Source organism: Prionailurus viverrinus, chromosome C1, assembly GCF_022837055.1.
Source record: "Prionailurus viverrinus isolate Anna chromosome C1, UM_Priviv_1.0, whole genome shotgun sequence".
Lineage (NCBI taxonomy): Eukaryota > Metazoa > Chordata > Mammalia > Carnivora > Felidae > Prionailurus > Prionailurus viverrinus.
The window spans coordinates 58,773,405-58,797,712 of NC_062568.1; the positions used below are offsets into that span (position 1 = coordinate 58,773,405).

The 24,308-nt window shown below is 39.9% G+C and overlaps 1 protein-coding gene across 1 annotated transcript in view; it reads left to right on the forward strand.

Annotated features, from left to right (window-relative positions):
* LRP2 (LDL receptor related protein 2) overlaps nt 1-24,308 on the forward strand; it is a 199,290-nt gene that overhangs the window by 38,621 nt on the left and 136,361 nt on the right. The window contains exons 3-6 of the mRNA XM_047872129.1: nt 535-657; nt 9,797-9,913; nt 22,360-22,470; nt 22,803-22,916. Coding sequence (XP_047728085.1) covers nt 535-657; nt 9,797-9,913; nt 22,360-22,470; nt 22,803-22,916 — 465 coding nt within the window. The remainder of the gene's footprint in view (nt 1-534; nt 658-9,796; nt 9,914-22,359; nt 22,471-22,802; nt 22,917-24,308) is intronic.

Here is a 24,308-nt window from a genome sequence, read left to right on the forward strand (position 1 = left end):
TTATTTAACTTATTTTTTTATAGCAAACTATGAGATATAGTCCCCATTTTGTGGTACACACATTGAGGCTCAGAGAACCTGCCAAAGATCTTAAGTCAAGAAAATTATAGAAATAATAATTATTCAATTCTGGGTCTTCTTTTCCAAATAGCATGTTTTTTCAGCTCATCATGATGTTTTACTATTAGTTCTTGCAAAGCATTTCAAATAGTTTAGCAATAACTCATGGTTAGTTTGTATTTAAGTTACATTCTTAATTTGATATTTTTTTGTCATGCCTTTGTGTTTTGGTTGTTTGTTTTATTCTTTGTATTTATTCTTTGCATCATCAGTTTGTTGTGATGCCTTTGCCGCAATTATTTGGCATTGAATGCTGATTAGAGTCCACAGGCTGTTTTATAGGATTGTTTACTATTTGCCATCAATGTGTTAAGCAGGAGTTGACACAGATTGTTTTGAAATAAGCATTGCTTGTTGGTGTAATAGGGTGGATGTTTCACACAGTGAGTTGAGTCCTTTCCTGGTTTGTTTTAGCTCCCCCTTCTTGCAAGTCGAACCAATTCCTGTGTCAGGGTGAAGGTCTATGCATCCCTAACTTCTGGGAGTGTGACAATGATGAGGACTGTGAGGATGGCTCCGATGAACATCAGCATTGCCGTAAGTGATTGTAGAGGAATTTTGTTTTGGCCCCCTGGACACCTAAAATTTAAAAATAATAATGGGATGATTCTTTATAAATGCTGAATTGGAACTCAAATCACAGGGCAATCTCACCCAGGGTGAGAAGATATTGAAAGTGTGAATGTGCTGAAGAATTATAAATATACCCCAGTGATTTGGAAATAGGATAGGTTCTCAGTATTAAGAATATGTCACACTCAGTAAAGAAACAGAACATTTATTGGTATCTGTGGGGGGCGGGCAGTCTTCATTTGTGTGGTTGGCGGTTGGATGGGTCCTTTGGGTCCTGCAGTGCACACTGCATAATAACCTTCCACCCCTTCTGCCTCGGTGTTAAACTGCCTTCTTTTTGATTAAGTGGCAGTGTAGCGAGGTCTGTTGGAAGCATTGTTGCTTGTTGCTTCAGTGACTGCTGGTATAGCTTGCGTCGGATGAACTGCAGGAAGGAGGGAAATGGTAGCCCTGAGGAAGACCTTGGCAGCTGCTGCATTCCTGGACACTGAGGGAGTTCAGGACAGTAAACTGGAAGAAACGCTCCCATTCTAATTTCGTTGGGATCAAACTGTAAAAGAGTTTGAAGTGGGCTTGAAAATAATTTTGAGCAAGAGAGTAATCTTGGGTAAATATTAGATGGCAGCATATGAGAAATATGCCATGTGTAGCATTCCTTTGCTTTCTCTATTAAGGATATTTGTATAATTTCAAATTATTCCTGTATCAATGAGGATGTTTTTGGCTGCAAAGAATGAAACACACGTCTCAGAAAAGTTAAGCAAAGGGGGGAATTTATTTATTTATTTATTTATTTATTTATTTATTTATTTATTTATTTAACGTTTATTTATTTTTGAGACAGAGAGAGAGGCAGAGCATGAACCGGGGAGGGTCAGAGAGAGAGGGAGACACAGAATCGGAAGCAGGCTCCAGGTTCTGGGCCATCATCAGCCCAGAGCCCGACGCGGGGCTCGAACTCACGGACCGTGAGATCGTGACCTGAGCTGAGGTCGGACGCTTAACCGACTGAGCCACCCAGGCGCCCCATTTAAATTTTTTTTTTTTAACGTTTATTTATTTTTGAGACAGAGAGAGAGGCAGAGCATGAACGGGGGAGGGTCAGAGAAGGGGAGGAATTTATTATCTCACACTATAAGAAGCCTAAGTGTATTGTTGTTCCAGGGTTGATGAATTCCCAACTCAGTAAATTATCAGCCAATTTTCTCCCACTTTTCTGCTCTCCCATCTTTAGCCTGTTGGCTTTTTGTGATTGTATGAAAGCTGTAGAAGTCCTGGAATTCACATCCTTATAATTTCAGCTTTTAGAAGGGAGAACATAATATCCATTCCGTGTGTGTGTGTGTGTGTGTGTGTGTGTGTGTGTGTGTGTGTGTTTATAAGACAACCCCACCCAAAGCCCCCAAAGTGAAAAACCAAAGATCTTTTAGAAGTCCAGGTTAGACTGAGATGGAAATTGGAGAGCAGATATCTGACTGTAAGCAACTGCTTCAGGCTCTTGACCCCAATTGTCCTGTGGAAGAGTCTAGCTCTGATCACTGTGTGGCATTCACCTTTAAGCCTCCTCCACATTCTGTTTCATTAAATACACATCCCACAAATCATGGACATCTATCATCACTTTGTTTTTGATTTTAAGATGTCAACCAAGATCCTGTTGGCATTTTTACAGTCATTGTCCACAAAGATCAAAGAAGAAACAGATGTTTTTGATGGCTACTTCATGTGAGAACTTGTTTAGTCATTATATGACTAGTAATGGAGATTCCATGGCCTTTCATTGGTCCTGGATTCATTTATAAGAGCTTGGAATTTAGCCCAGTACTTTTGAGTCCAGCATTGACTGTGAACTCTTTTCAGTCGGGCCAAGGGTCTTTTGAGGAAGAGAATAGGAATTCTCAAAATACCCTTGAGTTTGACTTCAGTTTACTCCTAAAATGAAGACTGTATAATTAAACAGCCTGTTAGGGCTTGTAAGTGTTGGTCATGGGGACTTCCAGCAACAAAGAGATGGTGATATTTGGGACAAAGTGATGAAGAAGAAACCAGCAAACTGTGTAGGGCTGTGGAGGGTGGTGGTGGTGACAAGTGACAATCTTGAGGAAGGCATGGACAGGAGCTAATCAAAGCCAAATGGGAGCATGGGATGTCCAGATGAGGTCCAGTTATGTTTCAGGATGTGAACATGTTTCAGGAACAGCAAAAGGGGAAGAACAGATCTGAAAAAGGGAGATGGGGGATGATAGTTCAGAAGTAGTGAAGGGAAGAATTAAAAGTGCCAGGCATAGTAGGGCACAGGAAGAAATCCTTGTTTGTAGGAAATCTGTCTGGGCCAATACTATCTTCTGGCCAATCTCTCAAAGGTCCTAGGGGAAAGAAGTGATGACTGCAGATAGTGAGTGCTCAGTGAGAACAGGATGGGGCTAGATTGTGAATCTCTGGAGAGCAGTGAATATGCTTTATGCGGCTCGCATCCCTACTAGCAGATAGTAGGTTCTTGATAAGCGGGTACTGAATGAATTAATGAGTGATGAGTTATTTCTCTTTTGACTAGATAGACCATTTTGGTTCCATTTTCTCTTGCTCCCCACACAAAGTAGGAAGAAAGCTGAGCTGTAGATTGTGATACAATGTAATGGATGACCCCTTGCCAATAATAATATTTACAGAGGGTATGCAAGCTCCTAAGGACAACCACTTGGGAAAAGAGACTGGAGAAAATGTTATAGCAGCAATTTATTTATTTAATTTTCAAAAATGTTTATTTTTTGAGAGAGTATGAGTGGGGGGGGAGGGGCGGGGGGAGGGGCAGAGGGGGGGAGGAGAGGGAGAGAGAGAGGGAGAGAGAGAGAATCCCAAGCAAGATCTTAGCTGTTAGTGCAGAGCCCCATGTGGGTCTCAATCCCACGCACCAAACTATGAGATCATGACCTGAGCTGAAATCAAGACGGTTAACTAACTGAGCCACCCAGGTGTTCCCATAGCAGTAATTTATAAGCAATCTTACATGCTATTTTAAATGAGTGTGGATTTCACAATATAATTCTTGCATTTTTAATGTCATAAAATTCTTTATTGGGCATCCTTAGCTGCAGACAGGATATGCCACCACTATATTCACTAAGGTCACCAGGGAACTCCTCAATGTCGGATGGACTTCCCTATTGCACAACTTTGGCAATCACGCCCTCCTTCTGGACACTACTATCTTGATTGCCATGACTCCTCATTTTCCTGGTTCTTTTCTGAACTGCTTTGATCATTCTATTTTGTACTCCTTTTCTACCCAGCCTGTAAGTATGGCTGTTGCTTAGAGCCCTGCACTTACTCAATGCTTTTCCAGGATAATTTCAACCAACCTTATGATTTCGATGAATCTGGATGGCCTGGTGACACCCAAATTTATGCTTATGACCCAGATTTCTTGCCTGCACATCAGTCTTGCATGTTCAACTGCCTGTTGGAGATCCCCAGGACGCCTCAAATTCAAGGTGTCCCAAGTGGGATTAATAATCTTCTCCCATGAACTGTTTTTTGTTTTTTGTTGATCTACGTGAATTACCTTTAAAAAAATATTTTTTAATGTCTGTTTGTTTTTGAGAGAGAGAGAGCATGAGCCGGGGAGGGGCAGAGAGAGAGGGAGACACAGAACCTGAAGCAGCCTCTAGGCTCTGAGCTGTCAGAACAGAACCCGACATGGGGCTTGAACCCATGAGCTGTGAGATCATGACCTGAGCTGAAGTTGTGTGCCACTGACTGAGCCATCCAGGCACCGCTATCTTCTTTTTTTTAAAATTTAATTTATTTTTTTAATTTACATCCAAGTTAGTATATAGTGCAACAATGATTTCAGGAGTAGATTCCTTAATGCCCCTTACCCATTTAGCCCATCCCCCCTCCCACAAACACTTCAGTAAGCCTCTGTTCTCCATATTTGAGTCTCTTATGTTTTGTCCCTCTCTCTGTTTTTATGTTATTTTTGCTTCCCTTCCTTTGTGTTCTTCTGTTCTGTGTCTTAAAGTCCTCACATGAGTGAAGTCATGATATTTGTCTTTCTCTGACTGACTAATTTTGCTTAGCATAATACCCCCTAGTTCCATCCACATAGTTGCAAATGGCAAGGTTTCATTCTTTTTGATTGCTGAGTAATACTCCATTGTGTATATATATATATATATATATATATATATATATATATATATACCACATCTTCTTTATCCATTCATCCATCAATGGACATTTGGGCTCTTTCCATACTTTGGCTATTGTTGATAGTGCTGCTATAAACATTGGGGTGCATGTGTCCTTTCGAAACAGCATACATGTATCCCTTGGATAAATACCTAGTAGGGTAATTGCTGGGTCATATGGTAGTTCTATTTTTAAATTTTGAGGAACTTCCATACTGTTTTCCAGAGTGGCTGCACCAGTTTGCATTCCCACCAGCAGTGCAAAACAGATCCTCTTTCTCCACATCCTCACCAACATCTGTTGTTTGCTGAATTGTTAATGTTAGCCATTCTGACAGGTGTGAGGTGGTAGCTCATTGAGGAAACCCTATCTTTTTATAGAAATAAAATTAACTCACTATAAGGTACTAGCAGAAAATACAACATCAGTCTTAACTACTAGAAATAGGCAGAGTGAGTCTTTTTCCTCGTTAATGTAGAATTTTATGAAACGTATTTCATTTTTTTCTAAATTTTTAATGTTTATTTTTGAGAGAGAGAGACAGAGAGACAGAGAGAGAGAGACAGAGAGTGCGAGTGGGGGAGGTATAGAGAGAGAGGGAGACACAGAATCTGAAGCAGGCTCCAGGCTCTGAGCTGTCAGCACAGAGCCCGATGTGGGGCTCAAACTCACAGTGGTGAGATTGTGACCTGAGCTGAAGTAGGACTCTTAACCGACTGAGCCACCTAGGCGCCCCTATGAAACATATTTCTTTTTTTTCTTTTTAAAATTTTTTAACGTTTTATTTATTTTTGAGACAGAGAGAGACAGAGCATGAACAGGGGAGGGTCAGAGAGAGGGAGACACAATCTGAAACAGGCTCCAGGCTCTGAGCCGTCAGCCCAGAGCCCGACGCGGGGCTCGAACTCACGGACCGCGAGATCGTGACCTGAGCCGAAGTTGGCCGCTTAACCGACTGAGCCACCCAGGCACCCCTGAAACATATTTCATAATGAAAGCGTTAGAGGAAAAATAAAGATGGGTGTTAGTGACATTAAAAATGTAATCAATTAGCATGGAAAGGATAGCACAATCCCTTAGGCACCCAAGCTGGAAATTTGGAATTATTCTTGATTCTTCTGCCCACACTTAGTCAGCCAGCTCTGGCCTAATACCTCTGAAGTTCATCTCTTTCCCATTTATAGCATAATTTCCAGCATCTATCTGGGTGACTGCAGCAGCCTCTGGATTGGCCTCCCTGCCTCTAGTCCTATGCCTTCTCAGGTTCTCCCTGACACTGATACTACAAAGATTTAACTAAAACCCTTGGGTATCTCTCTATCCACCCCAAGAAGAAAGCTCCAGCTCCTTAACATGGTTTCATGGTTTACAGTGGCTTCTAAGACACTGCCAGCCCTTATTTTTCCATGTCTATCACTTGCTATTCATGCCTGGAAATTTCCATGTGGGGTCATAGCAGTGCTTCTAGTTCCCTTGGGCATATGGTGCTGTGTCCCTCTTTCACAACTGTGCATGCTGCCTGAATGCTTGTTGCTAGACAGTCCTTTCCTTATGACCTAGCTAACCTCACTGCTTCTCCTTTAAGACCCAGGTGAGGTGTTACCTCCTAAAGGAAGCTGTCCCTGTTCACACTCTCATCTCAGAGTGAATTAGGCACACCTCCCTGATCCTTCTATAATTCCTTGTATGCCTATAATTCACTTTCATCATTGTTTTTAATTTTTTTTAAAAAGTGTTTATTTATTTTGAGAGAGAGAGCCAGAGCAAGCACACGAGTGGGGGAGAGGCATAGAGAGAGGGAGAGAGAGAGAATCTCAAACAGGTTCTGAGTTGTCAACACAGATCCTGACGCAGGGCTTGAACTCAGAAAGTGTGAGATCATGACCTGAGCTGAAACCAAGAGCTGGACGCTTAACCAACACAGCTATCCAGGCATCCCTCTAATAAATTCTTAAAGTGTCCCCTAGAAAGCCATGAGCTCCTTGAGAGTAGGGAGTGTCCCTCATTCATCATTATATTCCCATTATTGGTGTACTTTGTGGTATATAATAGGCCCCCAGTAGAGGTTTATGTAATGAATAAGTAAATTCTAGCATCAGACTGGTTCATGGAACCGTATGATTTTAATTTGTCATTTTTCTGTGTTTGAACGAGCATTTATTTATTTATTTAAATGTGAAATTTATTGCCAAATTGGTTTCCATACAACACTCAGTGCTCATCCCAACAGATGCCCTCCTCAATGCCCATCACCCACTTTCCCATCCCTCCCACCCCCCCATCAACCCTCAGTTTGTTCTCAGTTTTTAAGAGTCTCCTATGGTTTGGCTCTCTCCCTCTCTAACTTTTCTTTTTCCTTCCCCTCCCCCATGGTCTTCTGTCAAGTTTCTCAAGATCCACATAAGAGTGGAAACATATGGTATCTGTCTTTCTCTGTATGACTTATTTCACTTAGCATCACACTCTCCAGTTCCATCCACGTTGCTACAAAAGGCCATATTTCATTCTTTCTCATTGCCAAGTAGTATTCCATTGTGTATATAAACCACAATGTCTTTATCCATTCACCAGTTGATGGACATTTAGGCTCTTTCCATAATTTGGCTATTGTTGAGAGTGCTGCTATAAACATTGGGGTACAAGTACTCTTATGCATCAGCACTCCCGTATCCCTTGGGTAAATTCCTAGCAGAGCTGTTGCTGGGTCATAGGGTAGTTCTATTTTTAATTTTTTGAGGAACCTCCACACTTTTCCAGAGCGGCTGCACCAGTTTGCATTCCCACCAACAATGCAAGAGGGTTCCCGTTTCTCCACATCCTCGCCAGCATCTATAGTCTCCTGATTTGTTCATTTTGGCCACTCTGACTGGTGTGAGGTGATTTCTGAGTGTGGTTTTGATTTGTATTTCCCTGATGAGGAGTGATGTTGAGCATCTTTTCATGTGCCTGTTGGCCATCTGGATGTCTTCTTTAGAGAAGTGTCTATTCATGTCTTCTGCCCATTTCTTCACTGGATTATTTGTTTTTTGGGTGTGGAGTTTGGTGAGTTCTTTATAGATTTTGGATACTAGCCCTTTGTTTGATATGTCATTTGCAAATATCTTTTTCCCATTCCACCATGGTTGTCTTTTAGTTTTGTTGATTGTTTCCTTTGCAGTACAGAGCTTTTGAATGAGCTTTTAATTACCCCCTCATAAACCCCTTTGAAAGGTTAAGCACAAAATATACAATTGCTTTGGGAGTCAGTTTAAGAAGAAAGCCAAGATACTTAAAATAATATTGGCACTTGATTTAGTTTTTCTACGTATTTTGTTAGTACTGCTACTCATGACTTGCCATTTTGTGAATAAAAAAAGTTCTTTCGGGGTGCTTAAGTGTCTCAGTCAGTTGAGCCTCCAACTCTTGATTTCGGCTCAGGTCATGATCTCATGGTTTGGGAGTTTGAGCCCCGCACCGACAGTGTGGAGCCTGCTTGGGATGCTCCCTCTACCTCTCTCTCTGCCTCTCCTCTCTCTCTCTCAAAATAAATAAGTAAACTTAAAAAATAAATTAAAAAAAGTTCTTTAATTTTATGTGGAAATTGTCAATACATACTTAAGTAAATTATATGGGAATTTAATGAGGAAATATTAATCTTTTTAGACTTATTCAGATAAAATTGTGTCTGCTTTGGCTGAATTCAGACGTTTAAGTGACTTCTAGAAAAGTTGATCTATTCTAACTTTATTAATACAAGGTACCAGGAGAAAATATGAAATCATACTGTTGAAGTGTCAGAAATAGGCTGCCTGGAAAAATGTTGTTTGCTATTCAAGAATTACATAACACATACATAATGAAAGAATTTTCTTAGAAAGAACAGGATGACAAGATATAGTCAATTAAACACGGAATGTCTTATCATATAATAACCTGTATATGTTTGAATCTCAAGTGTCAGCTCTAAAACTGTGATTGATTATCCACTTGTCTTTTTGAAAGGTTTTTTTAGAAAGTTTAGATGATGGCACACCCCTTAACAGATACGTAATTTCATCAGAAAAGCAAATTTTGCCAAACCTAAGCATCTTTACCATGTGAAAGTATAGGAAACTATAAAAATGCAGGGGAAACCTTTTTTCTTCAATTTGAGGACTATAATTTTTTTCAGTGGGTCACATTTCCCCCAAATGCTTCTCTTTTTATGTGGACAGTTGAAAAATCCCATGATAATTCCTGCCTCAGGCTTCCCAAATAGCATTCACATGGTGCTTGCAGCATCAACTCCTTTGATTTTTATCTGTTTTATCCAGAGGCAAATTTGATAAGCTACTGATGTCCTGATTTTACCTACCCTAATCAACATAGGCTAAAAACAAGCTAGTTTAAATTGTTTATATATACAATTGACACATGTTCGATGTAGAAAGCTGATATAATGGGGAAAAACTCACCCATAGAAAAAAAAATCACCTACAATTTTATTACTCAGAAATAACCACTGTTATAACCCTTTGGCATATTTCCTTCTTGTTTAAACAAGTATTACGATGACAGGTACCTCAACCGATACTCGGCTACTACTTATATCTGCAAAATTTTTGTTTTACCATTTTGGTTGTCAATGTATATTGTATTCTCAACACATGTTGATCCTATAATTGTCTACACTCACATGCTTGAGTGTTGATGTGATTCTGTGAGCATTTAGATATAGTATCGTGATACTAATACCTTTGCTTTTGCATTGTAGACAGCTCACACTGTCTACATTGGGGTAGGTGGGTACTCTGCTTTCTAAGCCTATAAACTTTATGTTCGGTATATTCTCTTGCCTTTGCTTTTAAATTTTCCTCACTCATCTTTGGTAAACGGCAACGGATTGGTCTGTATTTGGCAGTAATTATAAAGTAGTATCTTTTCCCCTCCACAGCTGGGAGAACATGCTCAAGCCATCAGATTACATGCTCCAATGGTGAATGTATCCCAAAAGAATACAGGTGCGACCATGTCAGAGACTGCTCAGATGGAACCGATGAGAAAGATTGCCGTGAGTCCCTTTCAGTCTTTGCACTGTGTTTGCTTTCACCTTTGTCCCTTTGGCATTTTAATCAATTTGTTAGATTTGTTGATGGACAGAAATGCCTACAATATGCCTCTTGTTATTGAAATTTCTTGGCAGATTCTTTTGTGGATTAGAGGTGATATTCTGATAGGAGACTATTTTTAGCAAGACATTCTAAGTGTGTCCTGCCTTAGCATGTCAAGTTTCTGTATTTTTGGAAGAGACTTTTAACATTAACATAGAATCCTGAAAAGTTATTGAATACATTGAATATAAAATCCAGTTTGGTCAGTGTTGGGTTTTATTGAATTATGATGTTAAACCAAATGTCTCATTAGTTTTCTGCTCTTATGGACTCAGTATTTTCCGGGTTACCTTTGGAAAAGTGTTACATTCTGAAAATGGCTTTCTCCAATGATGACATATTAGTTTGTAACTGATCACAAGATAAGGCATAGAAATCACACTATTCTATGTGTAATGTTTAGACATTACCATAAACAAAATAAGAGAGTGTATAATCATAGTGCATCATGTACTTCTTACAAATCAGTAATCTGCCTCTCTTGAGGTTTATGTGGAATTGTTAGAATATGAGAATATTGGAGTTATTCTACTATGTAAGTTCTGTGGTCTGTCTAACTCTATCTTTAGTCTCAGACATATTCAGTTTTGTTTAAAAGTTCTTATAAGTCTATTATTTATGCGTTTATCATCTATGGTATCATTTATGAATCAGAATGTCCTTGAGGTTTTAGACATTTTTTCCTGAATTTCTTTTGATAGGCTGTGTCTCGTAAGTTTACTGTGAGCTAAGTGCAGTTAGTTTCTTTCTTTTGCTCTTAAATTTATATTTTGGAGTTTAGGGAATTGTTTTAATATTTCAGTATTCCAATACTCAGTGGATAGATTTTGAGTGCCTTGATCGTAAACTTAGTTACGTCTCCAACGGAGATTTAAGTTTTAGTCTATTCTCATGGGACACCTCTATTGTTTGATCATTTTGATTCAATTTTAATTTTCTGGACTGTTCCTAAACTTCTTTCTTCGGTCCAATTGGTATATTTTATGCTTCATGAGGAGAGAACCATCTTCTGGTTCTTTTTTTTTGGTACATTCCCCAATATGGTGCAGTGCCTTGGGAGGGAGCTAACATAAACTGGTTATGAGCAAATCATTCCTATTTCACCGTACTGTTCAAACTGTACTTTTCATGGAAGAAATATTGTGAAAGGGAAAGATCTGGCTCCAAATAGGTCCAGATTCATGTTGCATCCATACCATCATCACATGGTGCATTTTTTTTTCAATGTTTATTTTTATTTTTGGGACAGAGAGAGACAGAGCATGAACGGGGGAGGGGCAGAGAGAGAGGGAGACACAGAATTGGAAACAGGCTCCAGGCTCTGAGCCATCAGCCCAGAGCCCGACACGGGGCTCGAACTCACGGACCGCGAGATCGTGACCTGGCTGAAGTCGGACGCTTAACCGACTGCACCACCCAGGCACCCCATATGGTGCATTTTAATGTTTATTATTATTTTTATTTTGAGAGAGAGAGAGAGAGCATGAATGGCAGAGGGGAAGAGAGAGAGAGGGAGAGAGATAGAATCCCAAGCAGTCACGCTGGCTTGACTTGAACTCTTGGACCGTGAGATCATGACCTGAGCTGAAATCAAGAGTTGGATGCTTTCTTTCCTTGGGTCTTATTTTTCTTTGAGAAAAATACTGTGATTTGTTTTTGTATCTCCATTTCCTAGCAGGATTGCTGGTATAGTTGTGTTGTGGTATAATTTCCAACTTAAATGTTCTCTCGGAAAGAGATTATGTTGTCTCTAATTTGGATCTCTTTTCATTTTGGAAATTTTACAGAATTACCGGCAATTTTAAAGATAGTGTATGTCTGGATGTCACAAAATAACAAGTCCATGAGTCAAGTACTGTCAGTACTTTGTAAAGCAAACAATAGGTCCTTCATTGTGGCAAGTGAAGAAAATGTTTTTGACTAAATAATAGTGATGAATCATATATTTTATAGTATTTTGTAAACTGTAAGTGTTATATAAATGTTGGTTGTTATTCTTAATTCGGTTCCTCAATGAGGACAATCGAGCAGGTGCTATTATTCTCTCACAAATAAAGAAACTAAAATTGCAAAGAGTAGACTGGCTTGTTCAAGGTTGAAAATATGTGGCAGAGCTAGGGCTAAATCCATCTTCTGGTTCCAAGTCTGGTGATTGCTCTTCATGAAAGACTTTATTTACAGAAGGAGAAAGTTCTACCTTGTGCAAGTTTAAGAGAGAACCAGAGGCTGTGCCACCAGCCAACAGTCTGTGTCTTTATCCCTAATTTACAAGTGGATAAAAATGAGTGCTTTATTGGAAATGCAATGGAACTGAAGGAAATGCTACTCTAGGGAAAATAAAAGGCAACTGAAACAGACTGTTTGGATTTATTCCATGTGAACACCCTGCAGCCAAGTCTAAAGTCATCAGTACAACTGCCTCACAACTTTGCCAATAGACCTTCCGGAAAAAAGCTGGCTGGGTACAAGTATGCAGGCTGCTGTTATAGAAAGGGGTTATGGAAAGGAAGTGAGTGAGCTTTATAAAATATCTGAGCAGGAATTTTTAATCAAGTTTTTGTTTATTTTTTTAAGTGCAAGTAATAGGTGCAACAAGGATTTCTTAAGAGAGCCAGATTTATATGATAGTTAATTGCTCCTGGAATCATACAAGTCATGAATCCTTCAGGGTTCATGGCTCTAAGATGAATCTGACACATGCAAAAGGGGTTTGTAATGAAGCATTCTTTCCTATTTCTCTTTGCCTTATTTATTTATTACTACGTGTTATTTACGGAGAAGTATAAAAAAAAATCTAACAAATCAGGAAGTTACGAAAAGAATCTTCATGCTTCTTTGTGCTTTGATCTCCTGGCCACAGCCAGATTTGTACAAGAAAGAGAATAATGGCCTGGATCAAAGTCTTTAGAAAGTGCTAATATAGGGAGACAAATTGGCCTCATTTTGTTTTCCCTTTGTTTGGAACCCTTGCAGGAAGTAGGGAAGAGAGCTGCCATTTGCTGGGCTCCAATCACTATTTTATGCAATTTTTACCTTAATGACACAAGGTAGATGTGATGACCTGACCATCTCCTCAGGCTTTTAACCTAGGTCTAAACTGTATGCCCATGCAGGTTTTAAATATAATCAAAAGCAGAGTGAATTGATAATGAACTCCTTTGTACTCATCACCCACTTATATCAATTACCAACTCATAGCTAATTTTGTCTTACCTATATCTCTTTATTCTTATTTTGAAGCAGTTTTCACACATCGTATAATCTCATCTTTATTTCATTTATCTATCTATCTATCTATCTATCTATCTATCTATCTATCTATCTACTTGAGGTGGGGGGAGGGTGCAGAGAGAGAGGGAGACACAGAATCCGAAATAGTCTCTGAGCTGTCAGCACAGAGCCCAATATGGGACTAGAACTCATGGACTGCGAGATCATGACCTGAGCTGAATTCAGACGCTTAACCAACTGAGCCACTCAGATGCCGATATTTTATTTTTGAGAGAGAGAGAGAGAGAGGGTGCAAGTGAGTGAGTGGCAGAGAGAGAGAATCCCAGGAGGGGGAGAGAGAGAGAGAGAGAGAGAGAGAGAGAGAGAGAGAGAGAAAGAGAGGAAGAGAGAAACGGGTTCACCGGAAGTGGGGATCCTGTTTTTCCCGAAGTGGGGCTTCAACTCACCCACTGTGGGACTTGAACCCATGAACAGCGAGATCATGACCTGAGCTGAAGTCAGATGCTTAATGATTGAGCCACCCAGGCACCCATAATCTTATCTTTAAATAATTTAATATTTAACTCTAAAATATAAGGACTGAAACATAGCATAACAATATCACAACCCACACCTATGAGTTAACAACCATTAAAATAATCAGTTCTTAAAATTCCCCAATTGGTTTTTTATTTTTTGTGGTGTCATTTAAAGCAAACTCCAAATAAAATCTATGCATTGGAATTAGTTGCTGTCTTTTGATTTGTAGGTTTACCTTCCATTTCTGTTGTTTACCTCTTGCAATATATTTGTTGAAAAAACCAAATTACTTGTCCCGAGTTTCCCACAGTCTAGATCTTGCTCATTGCATCCCCAGAGCACATCCTTTAACGTGCTCTTCTGTCCTGTAGTTTTTGGCAGCTACATTTACAGCAAGGTTCCTCAACCTTTGTACAAATGACATCAAGGGCCAGGTAGATCCTTTTTGCATGGAACATTATGCATTGTAGAATGTCTAACAGTATCCCTGACCTCTGCCTACTAGAAGCCAGCAGTACCTCCCATTTGTCACAACCAAAAATGTCTCCAGACAATGCTAAATGTCCTGTGGGAGCAAAATCTCCCTCCACTAGTCTAGTTGGGAATAACATTAGTCTAGAGGCTTGAACAGATACAAAGACTTCTGCACGCGCGCGCGTGTGTGAGTGTGTCTGTGTGTGTGTGTCTGTGTCTGTGTGTGTGTCTGTGTCTGTGTGTGTAGGGGCACAATACTTTGAAAATACAGGTGCATATTTCCACTAGGAGGCATATAATGTCTATCAGCCATTGATTGTTGCTAACATCCATTTAGTCATAGTTACTTCACTTCAGATATGTAACAGCTGTTTATTAGTTGTTTTAAATTGGAACATTACAATATGATGAAGGATTAAACAAGGCTTGCCCAGAAATCATTTTCATGAGACATGGTACATGGGAATCATTACCTGTGGACAAATGCAGGATCAGCCTATGAGTGTGACTTTCATTTTTCTATTTCTCAGAAGTAAGATTGTCTACACGAAGGGGTCTAAATACATTATGCCCCTAGAAATCATTTAAATATAGTAATGATGTTGGAAAAGCTCCAAGGAAGGATCTAATTCTTTTCCCCAAATATTTGAAAGGATCAGGAAGCTCGACCCTGTAGTTCATAGTCCTGACTGTTGGATCAGACCCCTAGTTTATAGTCTTTACCCTTTCAAGCTTTCTAAGATCAAGACACTGCGCTCCAACGTAGAGCACCTTGTGTCTATTCCAGACATTCCTTGTACAGAACAAAGAAAAGTGTATAAGAGTTCTCTCAGGGAGGCAGGGAGAGGGGAGGGAAGAGAATGGGCCTGATGATGAGGAAGGCAAACATAGTAAGATTCCACTAAAAAGATTGTCCTTGAGACAAATTTGTGTTGTATGAAAGCTTTTCATATTGTTTGTCTGCTGTGTTCCAATATGCATAAGGTATTTTTTGATTATTCTATTATGTGAGAACGATTTCTGGTTATGTCTACTATAAAAAGCTGTGAAACAGGTAAAAGTTCATTTTCTCCAAGTTATTTTATTCTTCAGTCTGGCTATCTATAAAATGGCACCTACTATTAAATAGCTGTCAATTAATTTTTCCCCCCAAGGAACAGGAGATTCAAAACTGCAGTCCATTTTACTTCTAATGGGATTAGCATCAAGGAAAAACCACTCATGCAGAGTCTAAGATAAACATCAGAACAATGCAGCAATTATGGGTCATTCAGTTAATATATTACAGTGACTTTAAGTTGCTCAAAACTAGTACAGTTTTTCCCAGTTAAGAGAACAGATTATTTTGTTTTTATCGAGTGCCATATTAGAGTGATGTTGGTGTGAGTAAAACTATTGCTAATTATCACTGGTTTGCAGTACTTCTCTTTTGATACTTAGGAATGCCAAAGAAAGGGTAAAATCCCTATTACAATGAAGGCTTTCTTGCTGGTAATCAGCAGTATTTGGTCTGCCTGCAACTGGGGCCGCTTTGTCCGTGAAGTTTTATTTCTATTGACTTTCTGTTCTTTAGAATTCAAACATTTTCCTTTATATATCTAATTGCTGAAACTCCAAATGGGAAACAGAGGAATAAAGAGGATGATTCAAGTCATTCTGTAGACTATGATGGCTCGTAAAGAACATGCTTTTCTTCAAACTCAGTTCCACGGTTAAGCTGCCCCTTCAGCCTTGCTCTTACTGTTCTCTTTCTACTACTCCAGGTGAGAAAGCAGAAGCAGAGAGACTGACACCCTTACCTATCACATCACAGACATACCTGTTTTGGTGTTCTTACAGTCGAGATAGAATTCAGAGCCCTGAAACCTTGGGGAAATAAAAATTTCTTATTTAAATCTCCATCAGGGGCACCTGGGTGGCTCAATCAGTTAAGTGTCAGACTCTTGTTTTCGGCTCAAGTCATGATCTCGGGGTTCATGGGGTCCACCCCACGCTGTCAGCACAGAGCCTGCTTGGGATTCTCTTTCTCTCCCTCTCTCTGCCTCTCTCCTGCTTGCACGCATGCTCTCTCTCAAAATAAATAAACTTAAAAGAAAATATCATACAAGCACATTATAAATATTTATTAAAAGCTCCCAAGGGGTGCCTGGGTAGCTCAGTCGGTTAAGCTGCCGACTTCAGCTCAGGTCATGATCTCGCGGTCCGTGAGTTCGAGCCCCACGTCGGGCTCTGTGCTGACAGCTCAGAGCCTGGAGCCTGTTTCAGATTCTGTGTCTCCCTCTCTCTGGTCCTCCCCCATTCATGCTCTGTCTCTCTCTGTCTCAAAAATAAAAAAATAAAAAAAAAGTTAAAAAAAAAAATAAAAGCTCCCAAGACCCCTCTCAGCTGTTGTCCAATTTCTTTGCTCCCTTTTATAACAAAGTTACATAGAGTTGTCTTTAATATCACTGCCTCCATTTCCTCTCCTCTTTCTTTCTTGAACTCCCTGAAAACAGCAGTTTCCACCAATCTCCTGAAAGCATTCTTGTCAATGCCAGCAATGACCTTGTTTTACTAAGCCTAATGGCTCCTGTTCAACTGTCACCTTATCAGAGAGCTGCTCCTCACTGTCATTCATTTTTGAGAGAGAGAGAGAGAGAGAAAGAGAGACAGAGTATGAGTGGGGGAAGGGCTGAGAGAGAAGGAGACACAGAATCTGAAGCAGGTTCCAGCCTCTGAACTGCGGGGCTCAAATTCATGGATTGAGAGATCATGACCTGAGCCACAAGTTGGACGCTTAACTGAGCCACGCAGGTGCCCTGATTGAATAAAATATTTTTTAAAACATTGTGGGAATTTCTTTTTTTTTTAAGTTTATTTATTTGTTTTGAGAGAGAGAGAGAGAAAGAGAGAGAGAGAGAGGGTGTGTGAGCAGGGGAGGGACAGAGAGAGGGGGAGAGAGAGAGAATCTCAAGCAGTCTCCTCACTGTCAGTGAGGATCCTGAAGCGGGGCTTGATCTCACAGTTTGTGAGATCATGACCTGAGCCGAAATCAAGAGTTGGACACTTAACCAACTGAGCCACCCAGGTGCCTCCCAACATTGTGGGAATTTCTACCTCATTTGTAATTTTAAAGTTTATCTCTTTATCCAGTTCTTAGCAAAGTATCCAGGAAGGTGGATTTCAGTAAATGTATGTTGGATAGAATGAAATTCTAATGAAAAGGAACTCTGTAGAATAACTAGCTTTCAGCATAATGACGTTCATGCAGCAATCATTTGCTGATGAATCTTCAATTATCTGGAACAGTTTCTCGATAGGAAGACTGAGCCACGCCATTTCTAGCTATGGTTTGCAAGTGGCCACTCTCATAATTCTAGTGGTGCGGGTACTCTTCCTGTCTCTTCAGTTAAAATTTGCTTGTTTGTTCTGCCCAGATGAGTCACAGAGGATCACTGTAAGGAATAGATAGGAATAGATAATGTGTTTTCTCTTTTTGGCTTCTGCTTCCTGAAAGCTACTTGGATTAAACTTGATTTTAGTCCCATGGTACTAGCCCTTGGGATTACTGTGTTTGCTTTCTCTCTCTCTCTCTTTCTTTTTCTTTCTTTTTAATGTTTATTGATTTATTTTGAGAGAGAGAGCAGAGGAGGGGCAGAGAGTGAGGGAGTCACAGAATCTGAAGCAGGCTCCAGGCCCTGAGCTGCTTGCACAGAGCCCAACGCAGGGCTCGAACTCACGAGTGCGAGATCCTGACCTGAGCCGAAGTCGGACGCTTAATGGGCTAAGCCATCCAGGCATCCCTGCTTTCTCTTTCTAAGGTGCTGAATTGCTATTTCCATTTTATAAAACTTATTATGTATATGCTTTTTATTGAAAGCCATTGTTAATTATTTTTGAAGAGTGGCAGGAAATACTTTCCTCTTGTTTTGCTGTATGTTGCTTTATTTCCTTGGTGCTAGTTCATGATGGCAGTCACTTTGGGGATTTGAATTTAACTGGGGAGGGGGTAGAGTGAGTTCCCTGCTATATTGTGGTCTATTTTTTTGGTGCCGACTCTCTTGTTTGTTCTGATACTCCTGGAAAGCTTTGTTTCCTAGCATAGAGTTTCCTTGAATTCCTGGATCATACCAGATTGAAGTCCTTAATAGAATATGCCATTACTTGCTGAAATCTAGAGTTGGCCTCACCACTCCAGACTCCCAATGTGGGATGGGAAATTGAATGGAAGAAACGAAAACTTTGCTTTTTCTCTAGAGTTATTTATTTTCCTTTCAAAACTATCTTTCTAAGAGTTTCTATTTCTTTCATTCAATTTCATTTTGTTTCTGTAATTTTTTGCTTCTTCCTATTGCTTGCTGTGAAGCTTCTAAGCAGTAGCTACATCTATTGTGATGCTAGGGATGTGCATTGTGGAGCCACATTGCCTGAATTTGAAATCTGGCTCTCCAGTTTACTGGTTGTATGACCTTTTTTAAATTGCTTAACCTCAGAAAGGTACATATATAGCATCAATAGAATAGAAATCTATAAATGGGAGTAATAGTGTCTACCTCATAGGGTTGTGATAAGGATGAAATGAGTTCATACATACTGAGTACTTTCTGGCACCTACTTTCAGTCTATGTTATTGATGGCTTTTATTGTCATTGCTTATTTAACTGTGGGTAGTACTTGCAACTAAGTGCTGGTGGCCAAACTAGCAAACTTTTTCTGGCAAATCATTACTTTGACTGGATTAGCCAGAGTAACTAACTTACAAGGATGAGGCTAAGACCTTGAAAGGTCTCAGGTATCTTGGGCAAGACTTTTATCAGTAATTTCTTATTTTCCTTTAAATCTTACCTTAACTTTCATAATCTACCTTTAAGATGTCTCCCCTTTCTTTGTAATAAATTTGTCTTCTTTTCTATGTGCTTTTTGACCATTTTGCCAAATTCTGAGACTAGAATGTAATCACAGCCCTCTTGTCAAGATAATAAAGAGTAGTGTTAATATTTATATCTTGCTCTGCTGTGAATGATTTCCATTCTGGGAGTTCCATGAGGTCTTCAAGCCACTTCAGACCCTTTAATTATTTGATTATCTAAACATGGTACTTTCTTGCTCAAATAAAATCATTAGCATAGAAAAATTTTAAAAATCTTCAAGCACCACACCAATCTTGTATGGATATTTGGGGGAAGCTCCCATTTGTAGGGGAACAAACACATACATTTGGCATGTGGAGAAAGTAAGGAAGGGAGAAGGAAGAGGTGGTGTGAGCAAGTGTGTTCTTTTTGTGAATTTTTATGTCAGATAAGCTTTAGAGGTCTTGGGCTACTTGATCGTTGTCAATCTTTCCATTAAGACAAAACTTAGAAGGTTGGGTTTCTCTGGTTTCTTGTGCATTATCTCTTCTCTTAAATTTTCTCTCTACTTAAAATCTTGCAGGACATTTCAGATACATGATGGGTTTGCTCCATGGGAAAAAGTTTCTGAGGTTAGACTCTTGACCTGGTTAGGAAATAAACCAAAAAATAAGATTTTAGGTATCTGCCAGTCCCAAAGTATTGTGACTTCCTATTTCCTGGGGTTGGTAATAGAAATCTTTAAGGGAAGTAGAATCTGTTCATTTCTTATTTTGTTCAGGGTGAATAGTTTGGAACCATTCCCTCTGTGTGGGTCTCCAAATATTTTCAGTATTTAGCTGAGTCAGGTAGTTCCATGCAGTCTTCCCTATGGGCATGTACCGCGGTTAACTATGCACAGAATAGACCAGAAGGCTTGTAGGAGTTGAGGCAGGTTCTTAGCTGATTGAGAAGAGATTCATTATCATTGTGGATGGAGACAAGAAAGCTGTTCCTCATTCCCGGTGTTTAACTGCTGACCTCTGACCATCACAATACTCTCCCTGACGCCCTCAAGCTGGCCTTGTTGTTTGTTGGGGGGAATGAGGCGTGTCAGAAAACTTTTAGGTCTTGTCAGTGGATACTGTTGTAGTTCTTCCCTTTCCGGTTTTATGGCACTGGCTCTCAAAAGGCAGGACGGCGAGAACAAGTGATCCTCTCAGTATATTTGTCCCAGATCCTTCATATCTGCCATAATCACCTTAAGTGAGGTAGTCACCCTCCAACCCCAAATAAAATTTCCTCCAAACAGATATCTTATCTATTACAAAGACAGGGTTTTCTAAGATCTTTCTCCTGCTTAAAAGGCTACACAACATACTCTAGGAGCTGTCTGGCACACAGGGAGGGGAATTGCTGGCCAGACTCAACTGGCCTCTTGCATCTCTTGAAGTGAGAATTAATAAACAGAGCTGTATGACCCTTTGAAGGCACATTTGTAATGCATACCTTCTCAATGATGAAAAGACAGCAGTAACCCTAATCTGATTCTTAGACTACTAAAAAAATAAATTAAAATTCAGAAGAAATTAAAAATTTTAATCAGCTATTTTAAAATGCCTTCCATTTTATTATATGATTAACTAAATGGAACTTTGGCTATTTAAGTACACCTAAGTATTAAGACACTTAGTAGTCCAGTTTTAAAGTTTTGGAGATGAGAATATTTGGGGTTCTTTCACTGTACAAAAAATGGAAAAGTATCATTTGAGAGTTCATCTTCCATTAAAGTGCACGTTGTTAACTCAGGATAAGTTTAATAAAGTTTCAGCACAGGATTTTGTGCACTGCTCCTGCTTGAAGGAGACTTTGGGACTGTTTAAGGAATTATCTGTCCACATCTATGAAACCTCAAAGCAGGTTCTTAAATGAAAAATTGAGCCACAAAGTGGGACTCTATTGTCTAGTCTTTGAGCCCTTATCTAAGGCATACCTTTTGCTTACAGAGAAATTTGAAGATAATATGAGAATCATTATGAGAACAATCTTTAATGGAAAAAAAAAAAGACCAAGAAAAATATCAGTTTGAGAAGGAGGATATTGAAGACCATAAAAGGCAGAAATTCAAAATGGTTTTGAAAGCTTTGTACCTAAAAAGTTCATCTGTGATAAGTCAGTAGCAATATCTAACATATCTTGAACACCTTGAGTAATGATCCAGTTCTTGCACTAAGTGTTGGGGATTCTAAAATGGGTAAGACAAGGGGCACTTGGGTGGCTTGGTCGGTTAAGCATCTGATTTCGGCTCAGGTCATGATCTTAGTCTGTCAGTTCGAGCCCCGTATCAGGCTCTGTGCTGACAGCTCAGAGCCTGCTTCAGATTCTGTGTCTCCCTCTCTCTCTGCCCCTCCCCTGCTCATGCTTTGTCTCTCTCTGTCTCAAAATAAATAAAAACATTTAAAAAAAATTTAGATGGGTAAGACAGGATCCTAGAACTTAAGAGGGTGTCATTATGTTGTGGGGGAAACAGATAAACAACCACTAGAATGAAGCCTTCATTCGGAATCATGAGAGGTATGTGTTTCAAGTATGGGGACACACAGGAGAGGGACTATCAGCATGTTATTCCTGCAAGGGACATCCTGATTTTTCCATCTTGAGCTAGAAAACCAGAGTTAAGCATCTGGTTAATAGCATATGTGTATAATGTGGTAATAGTTACTTGTGCTTGTAGAACACATTATGGTTTTCAGAATGCGATTGTAGACATTGTGTTTTGAGGTCCCTCTACCCTGTGAACTAAATTATGTAAATGTATGGATAAAGAAGTGGTAACAGAGACGATAAGCAGCTTGAGTAAGAGTAAATAGCTACTGAGTGGTCCCATCCCTCCTAACTTAGAAGCCTGTTTTCAGAAAGGAAACAACCCTCTGGCAAAAGAAACAGCCCTTCACTTCTCAAAGCCTGTTTGGTAGTACACTAGCTATCTGGGATGTTATCTGTATTATGTAAAAGAAGGTTCCATTTTGGAATAAGTTAAATTCCTTCTCATTCTTTAGCTCTGAGCTCATAGGTCACTTCTTCAGGGGAGACTTCCCTGGGCTCTGGACTCCCCCCTGCTATGCATTCTCATAGAACCCTGCACTTCCCACATTAGCACACAGCCCAGTTTGTAATTTGTAAAAGGAACCAGGTCTCTTTTGTTTTCCAGTATATGCTCAGCATTTAGTGTCTAACATGTAGTAGTCACTGAAGAAGTGTATGCAGAAGGAATGTCTTAATTTAAGATTTGTGTGTTATTTTCCTTTTTTTAGAATACCCAACATGCGAACAGCTTACCTGTGCCAGTGGAGCCTGCTACAACAGCAGTCAGAAATGTGATGGGAGAATTGACTGCCGAGACTCTTCTGATGAAAGCAATTGTAGTGAGTAATGTATGCAAGATGTGCAATGGTGTGCACAGTCATTTATGCTGGCCAATTCCACAGTCTCTTCCCGAATTTCTGTTCGGTGAATTCATGTTGGTAGCCTGAAGTCAGTATTTGGAAGTGGGAGTATTTGCACCATGGAAATTGGCAAACACTACGAGTCAGGGCCTTTTTGTTCCTGGAGAATTGGTTGTTAAACATTTACCAGCATGCTGCTGCATAATAAAAATCTCTTTTTAAACTTGAGACAGAATCTTCCTGTGAAATTAAATGGCTACAGTGGAATTGAACTTCTCTTTCTTCTTGCCCTCGTTAACTTTGTGTCACAGCTCAGGAATGTTCACAACACGAGTTCCAGTGTGACATTGGGGTGTGCATCCCTCGTATCTATGTCTGTGACCATTACCCTGATTGCGAAGACGGCAGTGATGAACGTTCTTGTGGTACGGTGATTTCCTTATGCTGGGTCAGGTTGCTAGGAGTGTTGCTGTAGTTATTTTCTGACGAATGTACCACTCTTTTCAAACAAAAGGGTCACTATGTCTGATGGCAGATGGAGCCAGAAGATCACTTAGGCCTCATGGCATGAGTTTCAGCAGTGTAGTTAGACCTGGACTCTTTTATCTTCTAAGGATCTGTGTAGAGTTGAAGGATTGCTGATGGACAGTGTGCATTTTTCCCCCTTAGGCTACAAGGGTACAGGGTGTATTGTATCACCAGGCTCTCAAATTACCCATACCTCAGTAATGGGTCTGATAACCTTGATAGTTGAACACTTCGAAGGGAGAGGAAGTTCCCTTATAGCAGTGGTCCTAGCTCTCCTCTTTACTTTGAAATTCTTATCACATTGATATTGGAGGGACAGGAAAGTTTCAGTGTGGTGCAGGTGGCTTTTGTTGCCTCCACTTTTTAACTCTGTCCCTACTTTTTATTTTCCTTTTAATTGCCTATGAGGCACATCACCTCTCATGGTTGCCAACTGTGGACTAATTTTTTTTATGTATTTTTTTTAAACATTTATTTATTTTTGAGAGAGAGAGAGAGAGAGAGAGAGAGAGAGAGAGAGAGAGAGAGAGAGAGAATGCAAGCAGGGAAGGGGCAGAGAGAGAAGGAGACACAGAATCTGAAGCAGGCTCCAAGATTTGAGCTGTCAGCACAGAGCCTGATGCAGGACTCGAACTCATGGATTGTGAGATCATGACCTGAGCCGAAGTTGGACACTAACTGACTGAGCCACCCAGGCACTCTCACTCTGGACTCATTTTATTGGAATATGTAGTTTGAAGTCTCTGTGAGAGAGTTTTACTGATTTCACAAAATGAGGTGGCACCTTTTTGTGGTCATTTATGTACTAGAATGTTGTGATTTTTGTAACCACACTCATTTTGATTGATTGCTAAATTATTTTCAGTATCATCCTAACTTTTCTTTAAACATTTTTTTTGATGTTTATTCATTTTTGAGAGACAGAGAGCATGAGTGGAGGAGGGGCAGGGAGAGAAGGAGACACAGAATCCGAAGCAGGCTCTAGGCTCTGAGCTGTTCAGCACAGAGCCAGACGTGGGGCTCGAACCCACAAACTGTGAGATCATGACCTGAGCCGAAGTTGGATGGTTAACCAACTGAGCCACCAGGCGCCCCATCACCCTAACTTTTTATGAGCCATGCCTGACTTCCTTTCTGACCCCTGGGCTTATTTCAGTGACTGTATTAAAGGGAATGTGACAACACAGAATGGGTGACTCAGAATCATTTGGTCTTAGATAGCAATTTCGGTGCTTGTGATAAAGTAAGGGCATGCTGGACATTGACCTGTCTGGAGCACCTTTATCAAT